General features: G+C 47.7%; 1 protein-coding gene across 2 annotated transcripts in view; it reads left to right on the top strand.

Moving 5' to 3' along the window:
* ASB18 (ankyrin repeat and SOCS box containing 18) overlaps positions 1 to 16,142 on the top strand; it is a 56,366-nt gene that overhangs the window by 38,041 nt on the left and 2,183 nt on the right. For both annotated transcript variants that reach the window (XM_074364538.1, XM_074364539.1), the window contains one exon: positions 1,531 to 2,035. In XM_074364538.1, the coding sequence (XP_074220639.1) occupies positions 1,531 to 2,035 (505 nt within the window). The remainder of the gene's footprint in view (positions 1 to 1,530; positions 2,036 to 16,142) is intronic.

Below are 16,142 nucleotides of genomic sequence, written 5' to 3'. Positions count from 1 at the left end.
ATTGGGAACAGCCACTAAAGGGCAAGGAATGAGGAGCTGGTCTACAGCCCTGGAAAGTGTGAACTGAAGTGTGAGGACCAGCTGAGCCTGGAGGCCAAGCTCCATGAGTGGTGTTTCCTCCACAGCCAAGCGGGGAAAGAGGGTGTGATGAGTGAGTGGGTCCCTGGTGGAAAATTTGGCCAACAGACGTAGTGGGTGGCCACATCCCCTCAACTCAAGGGAACTGAGGATGCTGAGAAGACAGTGAGTGGAGTGCCGCCCAGGGAAGGAAGTGAAGCCAGAAAGCACCGAGAGCCAGCAGTCAAGGACTCAAGTCTCGTCAGAGCTGAGATGCGGAGGGAGCACTCCAACAGGAGTGCAGGCTGGAGGGACCAGAGCCTTCTGCTCTGAAGTCGGCATCAGCATGTCAGACTCCAAAGATGGAGCGACCACACTGATGGCAATGTCCGGGAGGTGACGTGCGGGCGGGCAGCCGAAGTGGGGCTGGTGTTTGCGCAGTGCCCGTGAAGGACAAGGGCCAGCAGAATGGAGGAGGGTCTGTGGGACTGTCCTACTTTCAGGCAGGGGCAGACTGCATTTCCCATCAGTGTCCAAGGCCCAGGGTCCAGGGTGGGCCTGCCTAGTCAGCAGCCTGCCCCCGGTGCTGAGGTTAAGGTGCTCGGAGTTCTCCCAGGTGTGGAAGAGGTTCTGAGGAAGCTGCTCTCCTAAGAGAGGCACTGGTGCCTGGAGGAGAGGACAGTCTTGGGATCCACTGGTGGACCTGGAGGCAGCAGAAGCCACCCACCTCAGGGGGAGACCACAGGGTCCCATGGAAGCCTAGAAACCACAGGACAGCATTGTGGAATTTAGTCAAAATCCACAGTCTGTTCAAGGAGAGTTTGAAATCCACGGTCTGTTCAAGGAGATGGTCCCACGGTCAGGCACGGGTGTGTGTATCACCCACACCTCCAGTCCTGTCTGAGGACACCCCGGAGCCACTGCGTGTCAGTGTCTTCAGGGATGGTTAGATTCCTCCCTAGGAGTAAGGCAAGACTTGCTGCCTCATACTGTCTCCAAAGCTAAGGTACATACAGGCTGATAAAGAGCCCGACGGTCTAAGGGACCCCCTCCTTAGAACCGTGACTCCTGGGCCCTCAACTGCCACCTGTGACACAGAGCTCAGGTAATTAGCGTTTCCCACAGTCATCTGAACCGCATTCCCTTCCCAAGGAGCAGCAAGCAGTTACAAATCACGAAGTGTTAACGCTGCGCGTGCGTTCGCAGGAAACTTTCCTAGCGATTTCCACCGCTGAGTAACCCATGGGCCTGGTACGCCCAGGTCTGCATTTAGTTTGCAGCTTAGTCTGAACTCCTGTAGACGGGGCACAGGAGATCTGAATCCACGTCCTTTCTTCCCGGCCACCTTGGCCACTTCAGGGAGCCAACCTTCCCGGGGGCGGGGAGTCCCAAGCCCCGGGGCGGCCGGCAGGGCTCGGCGGGCGGGGGGCGGCGGGGCGCGGGCGCCGGGTGACCGCCTCGGCCTCCCCGCAGGTGCGCGCAGGCGCTGCTGGAGCACGGCGCCTCAGTGCAGCGCGCGGGCGGCGCGGCCCGGGACACGCCCCTGCACGTGGCGGCGCAGCGCGGCCTGGACGAGCACGCGCGCCTCTACGTGGGCCGCGGGGCGCGCGTGGACGCGAGGAACGGCCGCGGCGAGACGGCGCTGAGCGCGGCGTGCGGCCCGGCGCGGCCGCCCGAGGAGCAGGCGCGCTGTCTGCGCCTGTGCGCGCTGCTGCTGCGGGCCGGCGCGGCGGCGGACGCGCGCGACGAGGACGAGCGCAGCCCGCTGCACAAGGCCTGCGGCCGCGCGCACCACGGCCTGGCGCGCCTCCTGCTGCGGCACGGCGCCGACGCGGGCGCGCTCGACTACGGGGGCGCGTCGCCGCTGGCCCGCGCGCTGCAGACGGCCGCCTGCGCGCCCGAGGCAGCGCCCCAGCGCACCGTGCAGGCGCTGCTCAACCACGGCTCCCCCACCGTGTGGCCCGACGCCTTCCCCAAGGTAAGAGGTGGCCCAGGGACCGGCCTGCAGACGAGTGGTCAGAATGCAGATTCTGATGGCACAGGTCGAGGGTAGGAGAGTCTGCGTTTCTAGCAAGCTCCCAGGTGAGGCCGAGGCTGCTCGTTTGGGGACCGCACTTTGAGGCTCAAGGGCTGGGGGGCCCTTTCTAGAGTCACTAGAAAATTGAGAGGTTGGGGTGTCAGCAAGCATACCCATTGTGACCTTGCAGAGCTGTCGCCTGGGGACGCCAGGCGCTCATTCCGGTGATGCTGTCGCGCCTCAAAACATTTTGGCAGCTTACCTTTTGGTGTAATTGGTGAAGCACAATGAAAATCAGCCGCTTGTCGCATCTGGCATTTGACTTGAAATGAGATATCCAGTGTGCTCAAACACCTTATTAATGAGATTAATGACCTCATTTCACTCGTTTGCAAATTTCCTTCATTCAGTCCTCACCACACTTCTGCGAAATACCTCAGGCTCGTGAAGTTCCCCTACCTCGGTTTCAGCTGGGTGAAGTGCCCCATCCAGGACCAGGGCTGTATCGGACTGGACTCCGAGCAGCTGGTCACTTTTCCACGTGTCAGATAACCCTGAAATAATAAAGATGAAGCATAAAAATTTCTCATCAAAGAAAATGTTCCCAAAAGAAAAGTTCCCAAAATATTGGTTGAAATAAGAGATGGTCCTCCCCAAAAGACTTCATCGAAGGGAAGTCATTCCATTAGTGGTAAAATTGAGTGTGCTTAATTTAAAAATTACCTCAGACTCACCAATCATATGCAAGAGACATATTTGGGCCTGATAAGTTTTAACAAATAGCTAAAAAGCTGCTATCCAAAAAGGACGGGGGCAGAGAGAAGAGCTCAGTGGTAGAGCACGTGTATAGCATGCACGAGGTCCTGGGTTCAATCCCCCGGACCCCCATTTAAAAAAAAAAAAAAAAGACAGTAATCTAGGTGGTCTAAAATAGGGAGATTCGCATGTTTCCCTCAAATGCTAACTTTGCATGCTGGATGCCTGCCTAGTAAAGGTCGTGTCTGTCAAACCACAGGTGAGAAATGGAAGGTCCACCCGGGCGACTTCCTTACTTGACAGACATCATGACAAGTTTCTCGTGCCAGCTCCTGCACTGTCGTCGAGTCATGTTCCCAAGGCACTCTGCTAATGCAGAGATTCCAGCATGGGGGGCTCATGAGAGGGAGGAAATACCAGCATTTTTATATCCCACACCACTTACCTTTTATGTTCGTAATTTACATTTTGGCTTTTGCCAGCAGTAGCAGGCTTAGTTCATCGACTGATAAAATGGAAACAAGACCCACCTACTGCCCCTTCAGTTCACACCGTGTGTGCATTAAACCACGCTGCACACTTCAGCCCTCATGGTGTGAAACTGCATCAAGAATGAACAAGAAACAAACGAAACAACAAAGAATCAAGACTTTGGGAGGGAGTGGGTATAGCTCAGTGGTAGAGTGCACCCTTAGCATGCACAGAGTCCTGGGTTCAATCCCCAGTAGCGCCACAAAAGAAAGGGAAAAGAAAAAGAAAGAAACAAGACTTTACAAGATGGGCCACAGGTGAAAGATACCTGGGGCAAATTATTTTAAAGAAGAAAGAGTCAATATATCTCAGTAGTAACTAGTAATAATCCTCTGATAGCCTCTAAGTCATTTAATTGGAGTGATCTCTGACCAGGTTTCCGTATCCCAGGGGCAGTCCCACAGGCATCATCCCTGGGGACAGCACCTCCAGCGCCTGAACTCTGCCTCTGGGGCTGTAAGAATCACCCCACCTTGACCTAGAGATACAGGCAGGGCAAGGCCAGCGCCTCCCCTTTGGGCCTCCAGGAGCCCTGTCCTGGGGTCCTCTCAAGGGATCCTGTGTCAGCCACACGGGAATGGAGCCTGATCGGTGCAGGGTGGGCGTGGGGGTGGGTTTGGGTGCAGTCAGTTACACCGGGGCCGCAGAGGCCCGAGCAGCAATTCCACGTCATTGTGGAAGGAATCGGTGTTTCTCTGAGAAATCTTAATACTTTGAGGCTTTCACAAAATAGCCTCGCCTACCCTGTGCACAGCACAATGCCGGCGGCACTTCCCGGTTTTCCGTCAATGTTGAATGAGTGAAGGGGATTCCAGCGAGTCCACAGCGCGGGAATGCAGTTAATTCTTTAGAAATGGGCTTCCGACCTCTTTGCGCTGAGGTCCCCCACACCTGGAGGGGGCGCCCCACGAAAGAGTGCCGAGAGGTCTGCAGCCACCCGCCCCGGCGCTCCGGGCAGGACCCGGCCGCGGCCAGAAATGCGTTTGCCCCCGCGCCGAGCGTCCTCTGAGCCCGCGTGCCGAGTGCCTGTGATGCTGCAGCCTTGCCCGCAGGACGGCCGGGGCCAGCACACAGGAAACCTGGCGGCAGCGTCTTTCTCCACCCAGGCCCCCTGCGAGTGCTCCACCGGGGAAGGGGTCTAATCACCACGCGGGACATCAAAGGGCAAACCCGACTCGGCTCTGCAGCCCCGCGGAGCGCGCAGCAAACACACTGAAACGAGCCACAAAGATGCTCCGCAGGCAAGACTCAGCGCCATGGCGAGGCGGACACAGAGGCACCGGGGAATGTCACAGAGCACGCCGGCCGTGGGCAGCAGCCGTGCTTTAAATAGATGTAAAGAGACACCCACGGAGCTCAGAATTACTGAGGCAAAAGGTTTCACAGCGAGCTTGTGACATAAATCACAGTTCCCCCATGCCCAGACAAAGGCACCGTCGCCACGGCAGGCGGACTCGGAGCATCCATCGGAGCCGCGCGCAGTGCGCTGCCGCGAACATCAAAGCGGTGTCACGGCTTGGGAAGCAAGCATGTTGACAATGCCAGGCCTTTCTGCCCGGCTGACCCCTAGTTAACACCAGAGTCAGGTATCGGGCACGAGGGCAGGTGCGGGCGCGGTGGCAGGCGCCTGAATTCTGGAAGTCGTCAGGACAGCGGGGGCCCGGCCTGGAGGAGAGCAGGCAGGAAGGCAGAGAACACTCACCCCTGTGGATCCAGCCTTGTTTTGCAAACTGCCACGAGTTGACTTTGTGAGTGGGAAGCTTGGTCTGGAATAAAGCACTTTGCACACGTTTCTCTGTCCCGCCGCCCCTCACCTGGCAGGCATCAGTTACTCACACTCAGACTTGCCCGCGGGTTGGGGAAGTGCAGGGACAATGCCAGCGGTGAAAGACCCCCCTCACAGGCATCTATCTCTTAAGCACTTATTCATTCATTCAACAGACATTTCTAAGGAGTTACAGTGTTGAACAGGAGCATAGGTTTTTCCTGCCCTCCTGGAGCTGCCAGTCATGTGAGTGAGATGGCCTTGACTCAGACAGCCACACGCACCACTGTGAAGTTGCTGTGATGTTAAAAGCTGCAAAGCCAGGGCCTTCCAAACCTTGAAAATGCCAAATAGGGGGCCAGACCTGGCTAGGGATGGGGGGCCCTCCAAGGCTCCCCCAAGCTCTTATAGAGTGAGCCCAGATCTGAAGACTTAGCTGTGTGAAGAGGGGAGGGAAAAACATTCCAGGCAGAAGGAATAGCACAGGCAAATGTCCTGGGGCAGAATGAACACTGTAGTATGTGCAGGGTTGGCGGGGTTGGGGGGAAGGTGACCCAGTAGCTGGAGAGGAAACAGCAAAAGGGAACCAGCTGAGCTGGGATGCTAGGCAGGGGCCTTGTTAAGGGTTTGAGCCTTTGTATTAAGAACAATGGGAATCTATGTCATCATTTTAAGCAGGAGAGGTGACATAATCCAATGAGAATTGGAGGGTGACTTCTCTGCTCAGGGATAGGGACATGCTGGCATAGGAGGGCTGGTGGGGAACCACAGACTGCAATCCCAGTGAGGGATGCAGGCAACTGGACAGGAGGAGATGGAGGCTGATGGCAAGAATGACAGATTCTAGAAGCAACTGCAAATCTCTGATCTTGCTCACCTTCTGGGCACTGACCATGCTGAAAATTTGGACCAAAAGTTTTGTGTTTTCTTTTTACCTAATTACAGAATTCAGCAACGTGACTTCAGCCTCCCATTTCCCAGGGTTTTCCGTGGGAGAATCCCGGGGGAGCAGTAGTCAAAACCCAGGCTTCACACAGCAGTGGGTGCACCCGGCCCCCCAAGAGAGGAGGGAGGGGAGCTATCAGAAACAGCGCGCCTCTGTTTTCCTTGCTCTTGTTTTATTTCTCCATCTACATATAAAGCAGTGTGCCCATGTGATTCTTCCCCTTAATTTTCTTTCTGCCGCCTCATTAGCTGAAGAGAGTGTGTGCGGACTCTAATGACATCAGCGTGTCAGAGTAATGTGGCAGCCGCTTCTCTGCAGACAGCAAGGAGGCAGCGGAAATTTTTAAACTGTATTGGCGTAAAAATAATGAAGGCAGCCAGCTGCCTGGCAAACATGAGGGGGCACAGTGTGGAGGAGTTGGGGAGGGCCGGGGAGCCCCAGAGAGGTGGAACAGAGGAGAGACAGGAAATGAATTCCCGGAGACAGGCAATAAGACTTTGTCACAGTCTGTGACCCAGGGAGGAGGGGCCTGGAGGAGTGGGTGCGCTCCCTGAGGGAGGACAGCTCGTCCTGGGGGAGGGGACTTCGGGGGAGGGCTGGGGATGTCCGTGGCGCATGCAGTCACTGGGAACTGGCTAACATTTTGCACAGAGAAGTGAGAGGGCCATGGGAGGGCAGCTGGAGGGCCGAGGTTAGCCCGAGGAAGGTCTGAAGTCGCAGGACCTGCCTTGGATACCGTATAAAGACAGACAGACTAGAGCTAGAGGTGTCCAGTGTGAGCTGGGTTTTCTCCCAGCGCAGAAGGAGGACAACTGGATTCAGGGCCATGCTCCAGGAAATGGCATGTTAGTGGTGGCTTGTGTCAGCCAGAAATATCAACACACCAGGAGCACACTGCAGGGTGCGAGGCTGGGCTGGGAGGATGCACGCCAGCCTGGCTCCCCCTCTGCAGCTCAGTCTCCCGTGTTCATTCTCTATCTCTGTCCTCCTGTAAAGCCCTCTTAAGCCCAAGCTTGTGACAGTAATGAAAAAACAAATTTGGGTTAGGGAGGGGCCAGAGATGATAATAGTAATATGATTACCAATTTAAAAGGGCAGCTGCTCCTGTCTTCACATTAAAATATCTTTGAAGACACAGCAAGAAGAGGAAAGGGGAGAAGGATGGAAGGAAGAGAGGGAGAAGGTAAACCCTCATGAAGACCTCATGTCAGGAAGGCCGACACACCTCTGCTGCACTGCCCTAAGTTTTCAGGCAGCCAGGCAGACATTACAAACAAATGTTTAAGTCCACTGGGCAGTAGCGGATGCTTGTGGAGGTGCAGCGCATCAGAGGAAATGCAGTCAAGTGCAGAGGTGGAAACCGAGGAACCCGGGTTGCATAGCAACCTGCTAATCCTGCTGGGGAGCCGGTGGGAGGCAGAGGCCTCCTGGTGGAGCGCTGGTCTCCAGGCGAGTCACCAGTGCAAGCTGAGAATGGGGCTGGCATCACCCTTGCCAGCCTTCCTCCCTTTTGCCCCTCCACGGTCTCAGAAGCAGACAGAGAATGGGATCACAGACTTCCCCTGCGTATTGACAGACCTGGTGTCTGGATCTCACCTTAATCGGAGATGAATACAAAGAAAAATAAATGGATTCATGGAGGGGGCACAGAAAAAGAAAAATGAGGCAGCATCCTGAGAATAGAGAGGAAATCCCCACCTCTCATCAAAAGGTCTGGAAGAAATTCTGGGAAATTGTGTGCCCTCCCATCCTCTATGGAATGCAAGAGGACATAGCTTTTAAATCCATAAAGCCAAACAGGTTAAGGTGAGAAGTCAAAAGAAAGACATGGAAAGGAAGATGGAAGAGATAAATTTATACCAAGAAAGCAAGAGCAAGGTGGTGGATTAAATTACACATGAAAGGAAGTAAAACTCAAACTGATTCATTAAAAAAGAATCAAATCAATGATGTAAATGAAGGTGCTGTGCTCTTTGCCTGTGTGCCCTCACATCCAGTCCCTGCTGTCCCTGTGTCCTGCTCTGCATCTTGAGAGGACACAGGCACTGCAGCCAGTCCCTCCAGGCTAATGCTGAGTCCCGTATCATCTGGCTTCTGGGTTCAGCCAAGGGGACACCACTGGAAATTGAATGTGAAGAAGGAAAAAAGCCACAGTATCTCTCCTCCTCTTTCTCTTCCTTGAGTAGCTTCTACAGCAGCACCTGCATCTCCATGGCTCCAGTACTCCCAGATAGCTCCTTCTTATAATCACAGCCCCCATCAGGCAGCCCCTGTCTGACTTGGTTCCAACCTCCCTTGTATCTCACATAACAAGACACACAGAGGAGAAGCAGGCTTCAGGATTGGTTACATCTGAGTCTCAATGATGTCATCAAAGAACCAGATGCCTTCCAACCTCAGTAAGTCAGCACTGACCTCAAAATGGTTCCTCTCTTGGTCCCAAGGTGGCTTCCAGCAACAACTGGACCAACCAGCTTCCTGTTCAGACCCAGCTGCTTTTCTCTAGAGGCCCTGAGGAAGCCCTTCCTTGTGTTTTATTGGCTTCAGTTTAAAGTTTGCTTAAACCTGCCCTTCCTCAAACCGTTAAATGGCAAGAGGAATAGAATGATTAAGATTGGATTAATCTAATCATTTGAAGTGTTGGGAAGTCAACCACAATGTTCACTACAAAGGACTAATGTTAAAAGATCTTAAGTGCAAAAGGAAAAAACAAAGCCAGGAAACTAAAAGAGAACACAATGGCCATGAAGGACAGAGAGCAGAGAGCCAACCCACAGATAATTGATGTTACCGAAGAATGTACAACAGATGGATCAGAAATAATAATCAAAGACATAGTAGAAGAAAACTCAGCTGCACTAAAAAATCTTAACTTACGGAAGTTGAATAGATGTTCTCCACAAATCAGTGATGGGAGACATGTATCTATATATGTTGTAGCAAAAATATTCTTAAAAGTCACAGAAAAAGCTTGCAAAGTATCCAAGCAGAAAACAGGTTATATTCATAAAGGAATAAAAATCAGGCTGGACTCATATCTCTCTGTTGCAGTATTATCATAAAACAATGAAATATCATTGACAGATTTTTAAAGGAAAAGTTTGCATTCTACCATTCTAGACTCAGCCAAGATAGCTATCATTTTTGATGGCAAAAGACACTTTTAGATGTCAAGGGATCATAAGACATGCCTTCCTAATGTTTTTTGAAAAGAAAAAAAATAATTCTATTTATTTGATTATTTATTCAACAAATATTTGCTGAGCACCAGCCATTTGCCAGGAACATACTAGGTGCTCATAATACCTAATGAGGAAATAGATCAGGGAAAAGAGAGTATTCCTACCCCCAAGGAGCTTACATTCTAACAGGGAAGACAGACCTTAAACAGTGAGCATAAGAAGTAGGCCAGTCAAGCTATAAGGACTTGGGGAGAAGAAGCCGGGCGAGGGGCACTGAGTTTTAAAGAAGGTGCTTAGGGTAGGTGGACTGGAGAGGAGAGGGAATCAGCTAAGCTGATATCTAGGCAAAGAGCAGCCCAGCGGACGAGCCACTGGTCTGTGGCCCCGAGGATGGAGTAGGCTTGGCCCGGGTGGGGAACAAGGGAACCAGTGTGGCTGAAGGTGGAGAGAGCCAGTGGGATGGTGGTGGGAGATGAGATCGGAGAGGTAGGGGAGGGACGCAGATTGTGTGGGGTCTCGTGGGACGTTGTAGTGACTTTGGCCATTGGAGTGGTTTGATCAGAGGAGTGGTGTGACCTGACTAACATGTTATCGGGACACTTGTGGTCTCCACATCGAGAAAATACTTTAGGAAGAGGAGATTAGAAGTGCAGGGAGGGGTTAGGAGGTTGTTGCCACAATCCACATGAGGGCAAAGGTGACGTGGACGACGGAGGTGGTCTGACACTGGATATGTTTTGAAGCTAGAGCTAGCAGGATTTCTTGACAGATTGGATGTGGGAGAAAGAGGAGTCAAAGATGATCCAAAGCTTTTTGCCTGAGAGAGCCATCAAGGAAGGTGATGGGTGGTAAGCCCGGGGTGAGAGGAGACTGGGGAGCTCTGTCTTCAATATGTTAAGTGTGAGATAGGGCCAGCCGAGCGGAGGCATCAAGTTAGCAGTTGGACATTCAAGTCTGGAGTTTGAGACAGAGGTTTGACTGACCTGGAGACATGCTTTTCAAGGTCAGTGGCATGTGGATGGTATTGAAAGCCAGGAAACTGAGTAAGGTCACCAGGGATTGAGAGTAAACAGAGAGAAGGAATGAGGACTGAATCCAAGGCCGTCACAACATGGAGAAGATGGAGGTGAGAAAGCAGCAGAGAAAAGGAGAAAAGTGAGTAGGGGAACAGTGAGGGAGGTGAAGGGATAGAAGGGTGGGAGTCAAGTGAGGAAGGTATCAAAGCGGAGGACGCGATTAGCTGGGTCAGATGTGCTGATGCAGCACAAGGCGGGGCAGAGCCTGGACCACCAGACGCAGCCCACTCCCAGGAGCTCTCGGCAAGCGCAGATTGGGTGGAGTGGTGGAGGCCGAATGGGATGGGAGTACTCAGCTGGCAAAGAGGTCGTGTGAAAGACTGTCTCAGGATTGGGAAACTCAGTCTGTCTCAACTTGACCTCTTAAATATCTCTCAAAATCTTTTTTCCCTTTCCACTCTGACTGCCACCAGCTGAGTTTTGGCTACTACCATCTCCCCCTGGGATTGCAAAAATATCCTCATATCTGGGCTCTCTGCCTCCAACGTGGCCCCATGAAACTCATCTCAACATGGTAGCCGTGGTGTTATTTCTAAAATTAAAATCTGATCCTGTCACTCCCCCATGCACAATCCTCCAAGGGCTTCCTGGTGCCCTCAACGTAAATCTAGCCTCCTTATCTTGGCAGACAATGCTGTTCTTCATCTGACCCTACCTTCCTCTCCAGGCTCTCCTCTCACTAGTCCCCGTGTCAAACTACATGCCACGGCCAATATTATTTGTTCCTTCTCGCCTCCCAGTTTTGGTAAATGTTTTCTCCACCTAGAACACGCTAGTCCTCAGAACCCTCCATACCTTTTGTAACTCCTACTCCATGACTAGTTCTTAGTTTGAATGTCTTTTCCTCTAGAAGTCTTTCCCTGACCAACTCACCACCGCAAATCTAGGTTTGAATTAGGTGCCATTTCAAGCATCTTGTGATTCCCCCACCAGAGTACTGTGGCACCTATATTATTATTAACATTATCATTATTATTTGAGATGATATTGTTTGGGACTGTAAAATTCTGTGAAGCCAGGGCTTGCCTTTGTATCACACGGAGATAACACAAGCCCTGGCTTCCAGTAGGAACTTGACAAATATCTGTGGAATGAATGGCTTAAATGATCCAGTTAAAATAGAGACAAGTAAGTGCAAGGCAGGGTATAAAACTAAACACAACTACCAAAGATTATTCCCGAAGGAGATATATAACATAAAATATGATCTTGTACCAATTATAGTCTGGAACCCAACTTCAGATATTATTAAGGAAGGAGAAAAATTGAGAGAGATGTGAGAGAAAGGATAATGGTATATCTAGAACACAAAGAACACAAAAGATACTGTTTTGATGTTTAGAGAAATATAGGTTAATTTTTTTTTATTTTGAAGGTAACCAGTAGTAAAATTGTAAATGAGATACAGACTTCCAAAATATAAAAGGTAAATACAAAGAAAATATAAACCTGTATAACAGAAATCAGACAACAAGGAAACAAAAGGTATAAAAAGTCATAAAGAATAAACTGAGATAGAAGTAAGACATGATGAATTATTTATAACAATAAATATGAATGTCTTAAATTACCCTATTACCAATACAGAGACTTTCACTTTAAACCAATGTGAAACAAAAGGTTAAAATTAAAGAGTGGGCAGAGGTAATTCTAGTAAAAACAAACTAAAAATAAAATGATGTATTGATATTAATGTGCAACATAGAAAAATTCCAGGGAAATACACAAAATGAGTGGAAGAAAAGACTCATGTGACATTGACAAAGGATACAGTCCATAGTGAAGAGAGAACCATTAAGAAATTTACATGCCCAAAAAAATTATGTTAAATGAAGAAACTAACTGAAAAAGAATAATTCCAGATGATTTTTGATTCATATCTAAGTCTTTCCCACAGATTAAGTGGGAAAAATTTAGAAGCTTCAAATCATAAAGTTGACAGATCCATGTTGGACTTTGAACCATGCAAACAGAATACAGCTTCTAGTGCTCCCAAATCAGACATTACCTAAAGCTACAGCACAGTACACCACAAAATTAATAGCAAGAGTTAATTTCTAAAAATAATTTAACTTTTTGAAGATTTCATAGCATGCTTCCAAATGAATATTGTTAAATTGTTGACTATTTAAGAAAGAAAATGACAACATTTGCCTCAGAACTACGGCTTTGACCACACTTTTGTTTAATGGAAGACCTACAGCACTTTAAAAGTTGCTTTTATTGTGGTTCAAGGAAAAACATTTTGCCAAGTTAACTTGAGCAGTCAATCCAAGGAGCTGGAAAGAGAAACAGAGAAAGGGATTAATAGCAATAAATGCAAAATTAATAGGTTGGAATATTTTTAAAGAGAACTGATCAATGAAACCCAGGAGTTTATTTCTTGAGAAAAAAATTAAAATAGACAAAATTCCAGCAAGACTAAACATGAAGAAGCATTGCAAATACAATCACAGTGATTGTCAAATGAGAAAGGGTGCTTATTCGTAGATACAGTGGAGATATCTCCCATGCAGGTTTGTTCTCCACCTGCAGGGACGCACCCACAAGGCTCCTGGCCCTCTGCTCCCACTGCTCCTTTCAAGAGTGCAGTGCCCAGAAGCTGGAGAGGAAGAGAGAATGAGGTCAGAGGATGTATTCACCTGGCACCCTCTCAGCTTCAGGCTGGTTGTGTGTCCCCAGCCAAGGATCACTGCTCCTGATAAAACAATCCAGCCCACTCTCTCACCTTTCAGGCCCAGGGGTGGAAATAGCCCTGCACCAGCTCCACATCAATGCACTCTTCCTCATGGTTCCCCTGCACTCACAGCTGGCTAACTAGACTCTATATCAATAAACCTTCCTGGAATAATCCTATCTCAAGTTTGCCATCTGTTTCCTGATAGAACCCTGACTGATACATAGGCAATGCTAAATTTCGTTATGTTTTCCAAGAAATATAGGTCAACAAAATTGAGCCAAGAAGAAATCAAAACAAAATATACCAGTAACCATGAAAGAAATTGAAAATATTATCACCTGGAACTAAAGCCTAGGCTTAAAAGATTCAAATGCAAGATCTATCATGCCTTCTTATTTCCAGTAATTATCTACTTATTAAAATCTTCCAGAGTATTAAAAAGATAGGTTACTAAGTTAACATAAAGTGATATTAAAACCAAAAAATAACAGCTCAAAACACTAAAATTATAAACCATATTTAGTTATTAAAAGAGACACAAAAATCTTAGCAAATTGAATCTGTCATCTTATTTAGAAGAATAGCCAGAGTCTCTTTCATGAAGGCAAAATGGATCAGTATTGGAAAATCTTTTTGTATCAATTAGGCAGAAAAAGGCAAAAAAATTAAATCCTAAAATTTGTAGTAACCTCAGAATAGAAAGATATTTCCTTAACCTAAAACAGAGTATTTATGTGAAACCAATATCCAAGATTATGGAGAAATAATTGAGACAATCCTATTAAAATTAGGACTAAGATGATGATCCTTGCTATCAATATTGTTATTTAACATTGAATTTTAAAGCTCTAGCCAAAGTAATAGGACAAGAAAAATAAATAAGAAATAGTAATACTGAGAAGAAAATACCATTATTTGTAAAAATGATTGTCTACCTGAAAAATAAGCTTAATAAGTAAAGTTTGCTTATACATCAATGTAAAAAACTGAACACACTATAGAAAAAATGAGCAAAAGGCATAGTTTAGCAATTCACAAAAGAAGAAAGACAAATGGTCAGCCATAAGTAAATATTCCATATTGTACCTATCAAAGTTAAGTAATTAACAAGATGGTCTGTGTAGGAAGAAAGAGGCCCTTCCATACTCAGTTCTTTAAAAAGTGTAACAACTTACACACTTACAGTTTGACAGTATGTTTTAAAAGCTTTAAAATGTACACACTCTTTGACCCTGCAGTTCTACTTCAGCAATTCAATATAAGCAATTGAAATAAGGATGGTTGGAGGCAAAAAGAGATAGAATTGTGTTCAGAGGCATTCACTGTTTATAGTACCAAAACATATTAAGGCCACTTATACATTGAATATATTCATGCAATATTATATGGCCACTAAAAATGATGTTAAAATGCTCATTTATAGTTTTTGAATTGTTCACAGTCTATTCTGAATGATAAAAAATCAACTTTCAATAATATGCGAAGCATTAGCCCATTTTTGTTACACATATGATTTTTGTGTCTAAATGCGTAAAACATCAGTATGTACAAAATGTTGATCGTGGTTATCTCTGAACAAAGAAACATGATTTTTTTTTTTAATTTTGCTCTTCTGTATCTTAAAGGGGTGTTAGATCTGGAAGAAGCTAGGCAAGTTGTAAAGGGAGCAACCACATGGAGCGTGTTCACGGAGCTCCAGTCAGCGTGAGGCAGACCCGGCTTAGCAATTGGCCCTGACCCTTGTCCACTGTAGATATTTGGTGCCTGACCTTAGAAAATTTCCTTAACCTCAGTTTTCTCAACCAGGAAAGAGGAAGAACAATTTTACAACACTCAGCAAATCTTAAACCTCAAAGAGAACTGCAAAGTTGCCCCACTCCTCCCCAAAATCAAATCTGAATTTGATCAAGCTTCTAAATCCAACTACTAATTTACAGAAGGCAGGGAAAGAGCAGCATGTTCAGAAACTCCTCGGGAATACAGTAGCAAAAAACCCCAACACTGAGAAGCTCTACAGGACAAATAACCAGTTTCTTCAACAAAAAAAATCACATGAAACAAAAAAAGGGATCTGAAAATGCGTCATATCAACCAATGCAAAGATGTTGGCCTCATTTGATGTTCCTATTCAAACAAATAAATGGTTGTTCTAATGTAACAGCATTTAAGAGAAATTTGTGAATTTAAACATTGACTGTGTGTTAGGTGATGCTAAGAAACTGTTGTTAATTTCTCAGCTGTTACTATGATACAGTTTATGCTTCTAAACTTCCTTTTAGAGACACAGATATTTACAGGTGAAATGATTGGATACATTGAATTTGCCTTAAAATAATATTGGGAGGGGAGGGTATAGCTCAAGTGGTAGAGCATGTACTTAGCATGCCAAGGTCCTGGTTCCAATCCCAGGTACCTCCACTAAAAATAAACCAATCAAGTAAATTGCCTCCCCCTCAAAAAAAATTTTTTAAATAAAATAAATAAATTAGGGAGGGGGCTGGGGCAGTAGATGGGCAGGACTGGCCATGAGTTGATGCTGAGTACACGAGGGTTCCTCATACTATTCAGTCTACTTCTGTGTGCGTTCACATTTCTCTATAACAAAAAAAAAGTTTATTTTTAAAAAGCAAATACTGTTTCCATCTTTATGATGAAGCTGATGGACTTGAATTGTAGAATTTGCAAATTAGGAAACAGACGTCCTTTGTCAGTGAGGACTGTGAAAGTAAATGAAAAGGCCAAGCCGAGAAGAAATCCAGCAGCAAAGCAGTTCTTCTCCCCCAATGTCCTGATGTTAGAAAATTGAAGTAAGACATTGGGGACACCGCCCTTGGTCCAGACTTCCTCCCAGCAGAGCTCATTCCCCTCTGAGCAGCTCTCCAGGGCCAAGAGCACCTGCCCAGCCATCAGCATCCCCCTCCTGGGTTCTGAATGCACAGCACTTGGCTCCCGCTTCTCACGATGGTGAGACAGCCCCTTGCGGAGCACTGCCCTGTGCATCCCTGCCCTGACCCCTGTGGCCCTTCGAAGGCCCTATTGCACTGTAGCTAGGATCACTGTCATTCCCTGCGTGAATGAGGACAGTGAGGACACAAAGCCAGGGAGCCATAGAAGTGGGATCCAAGCACCCCT

The sequence above is a fragment of the Camelus bactrianus genome, chromosome 5 (assembly GCF_048773025.1).
Source record: "Camelus bactrianus isolate YW-2024 breed Bactrian camel chromosome 5, ASM4877302v1, whole genome shotgun sequence".
Classification (NCBI taxonomy): Eukaryota; Metazoa; Chordata; class Mammalia; order Artiodactyla; family Camelidae; genus Camelus; species Camelus bactrianus.
This window is presented reverse-complemented; position numbering and strand designations above follow the sequence as displayed.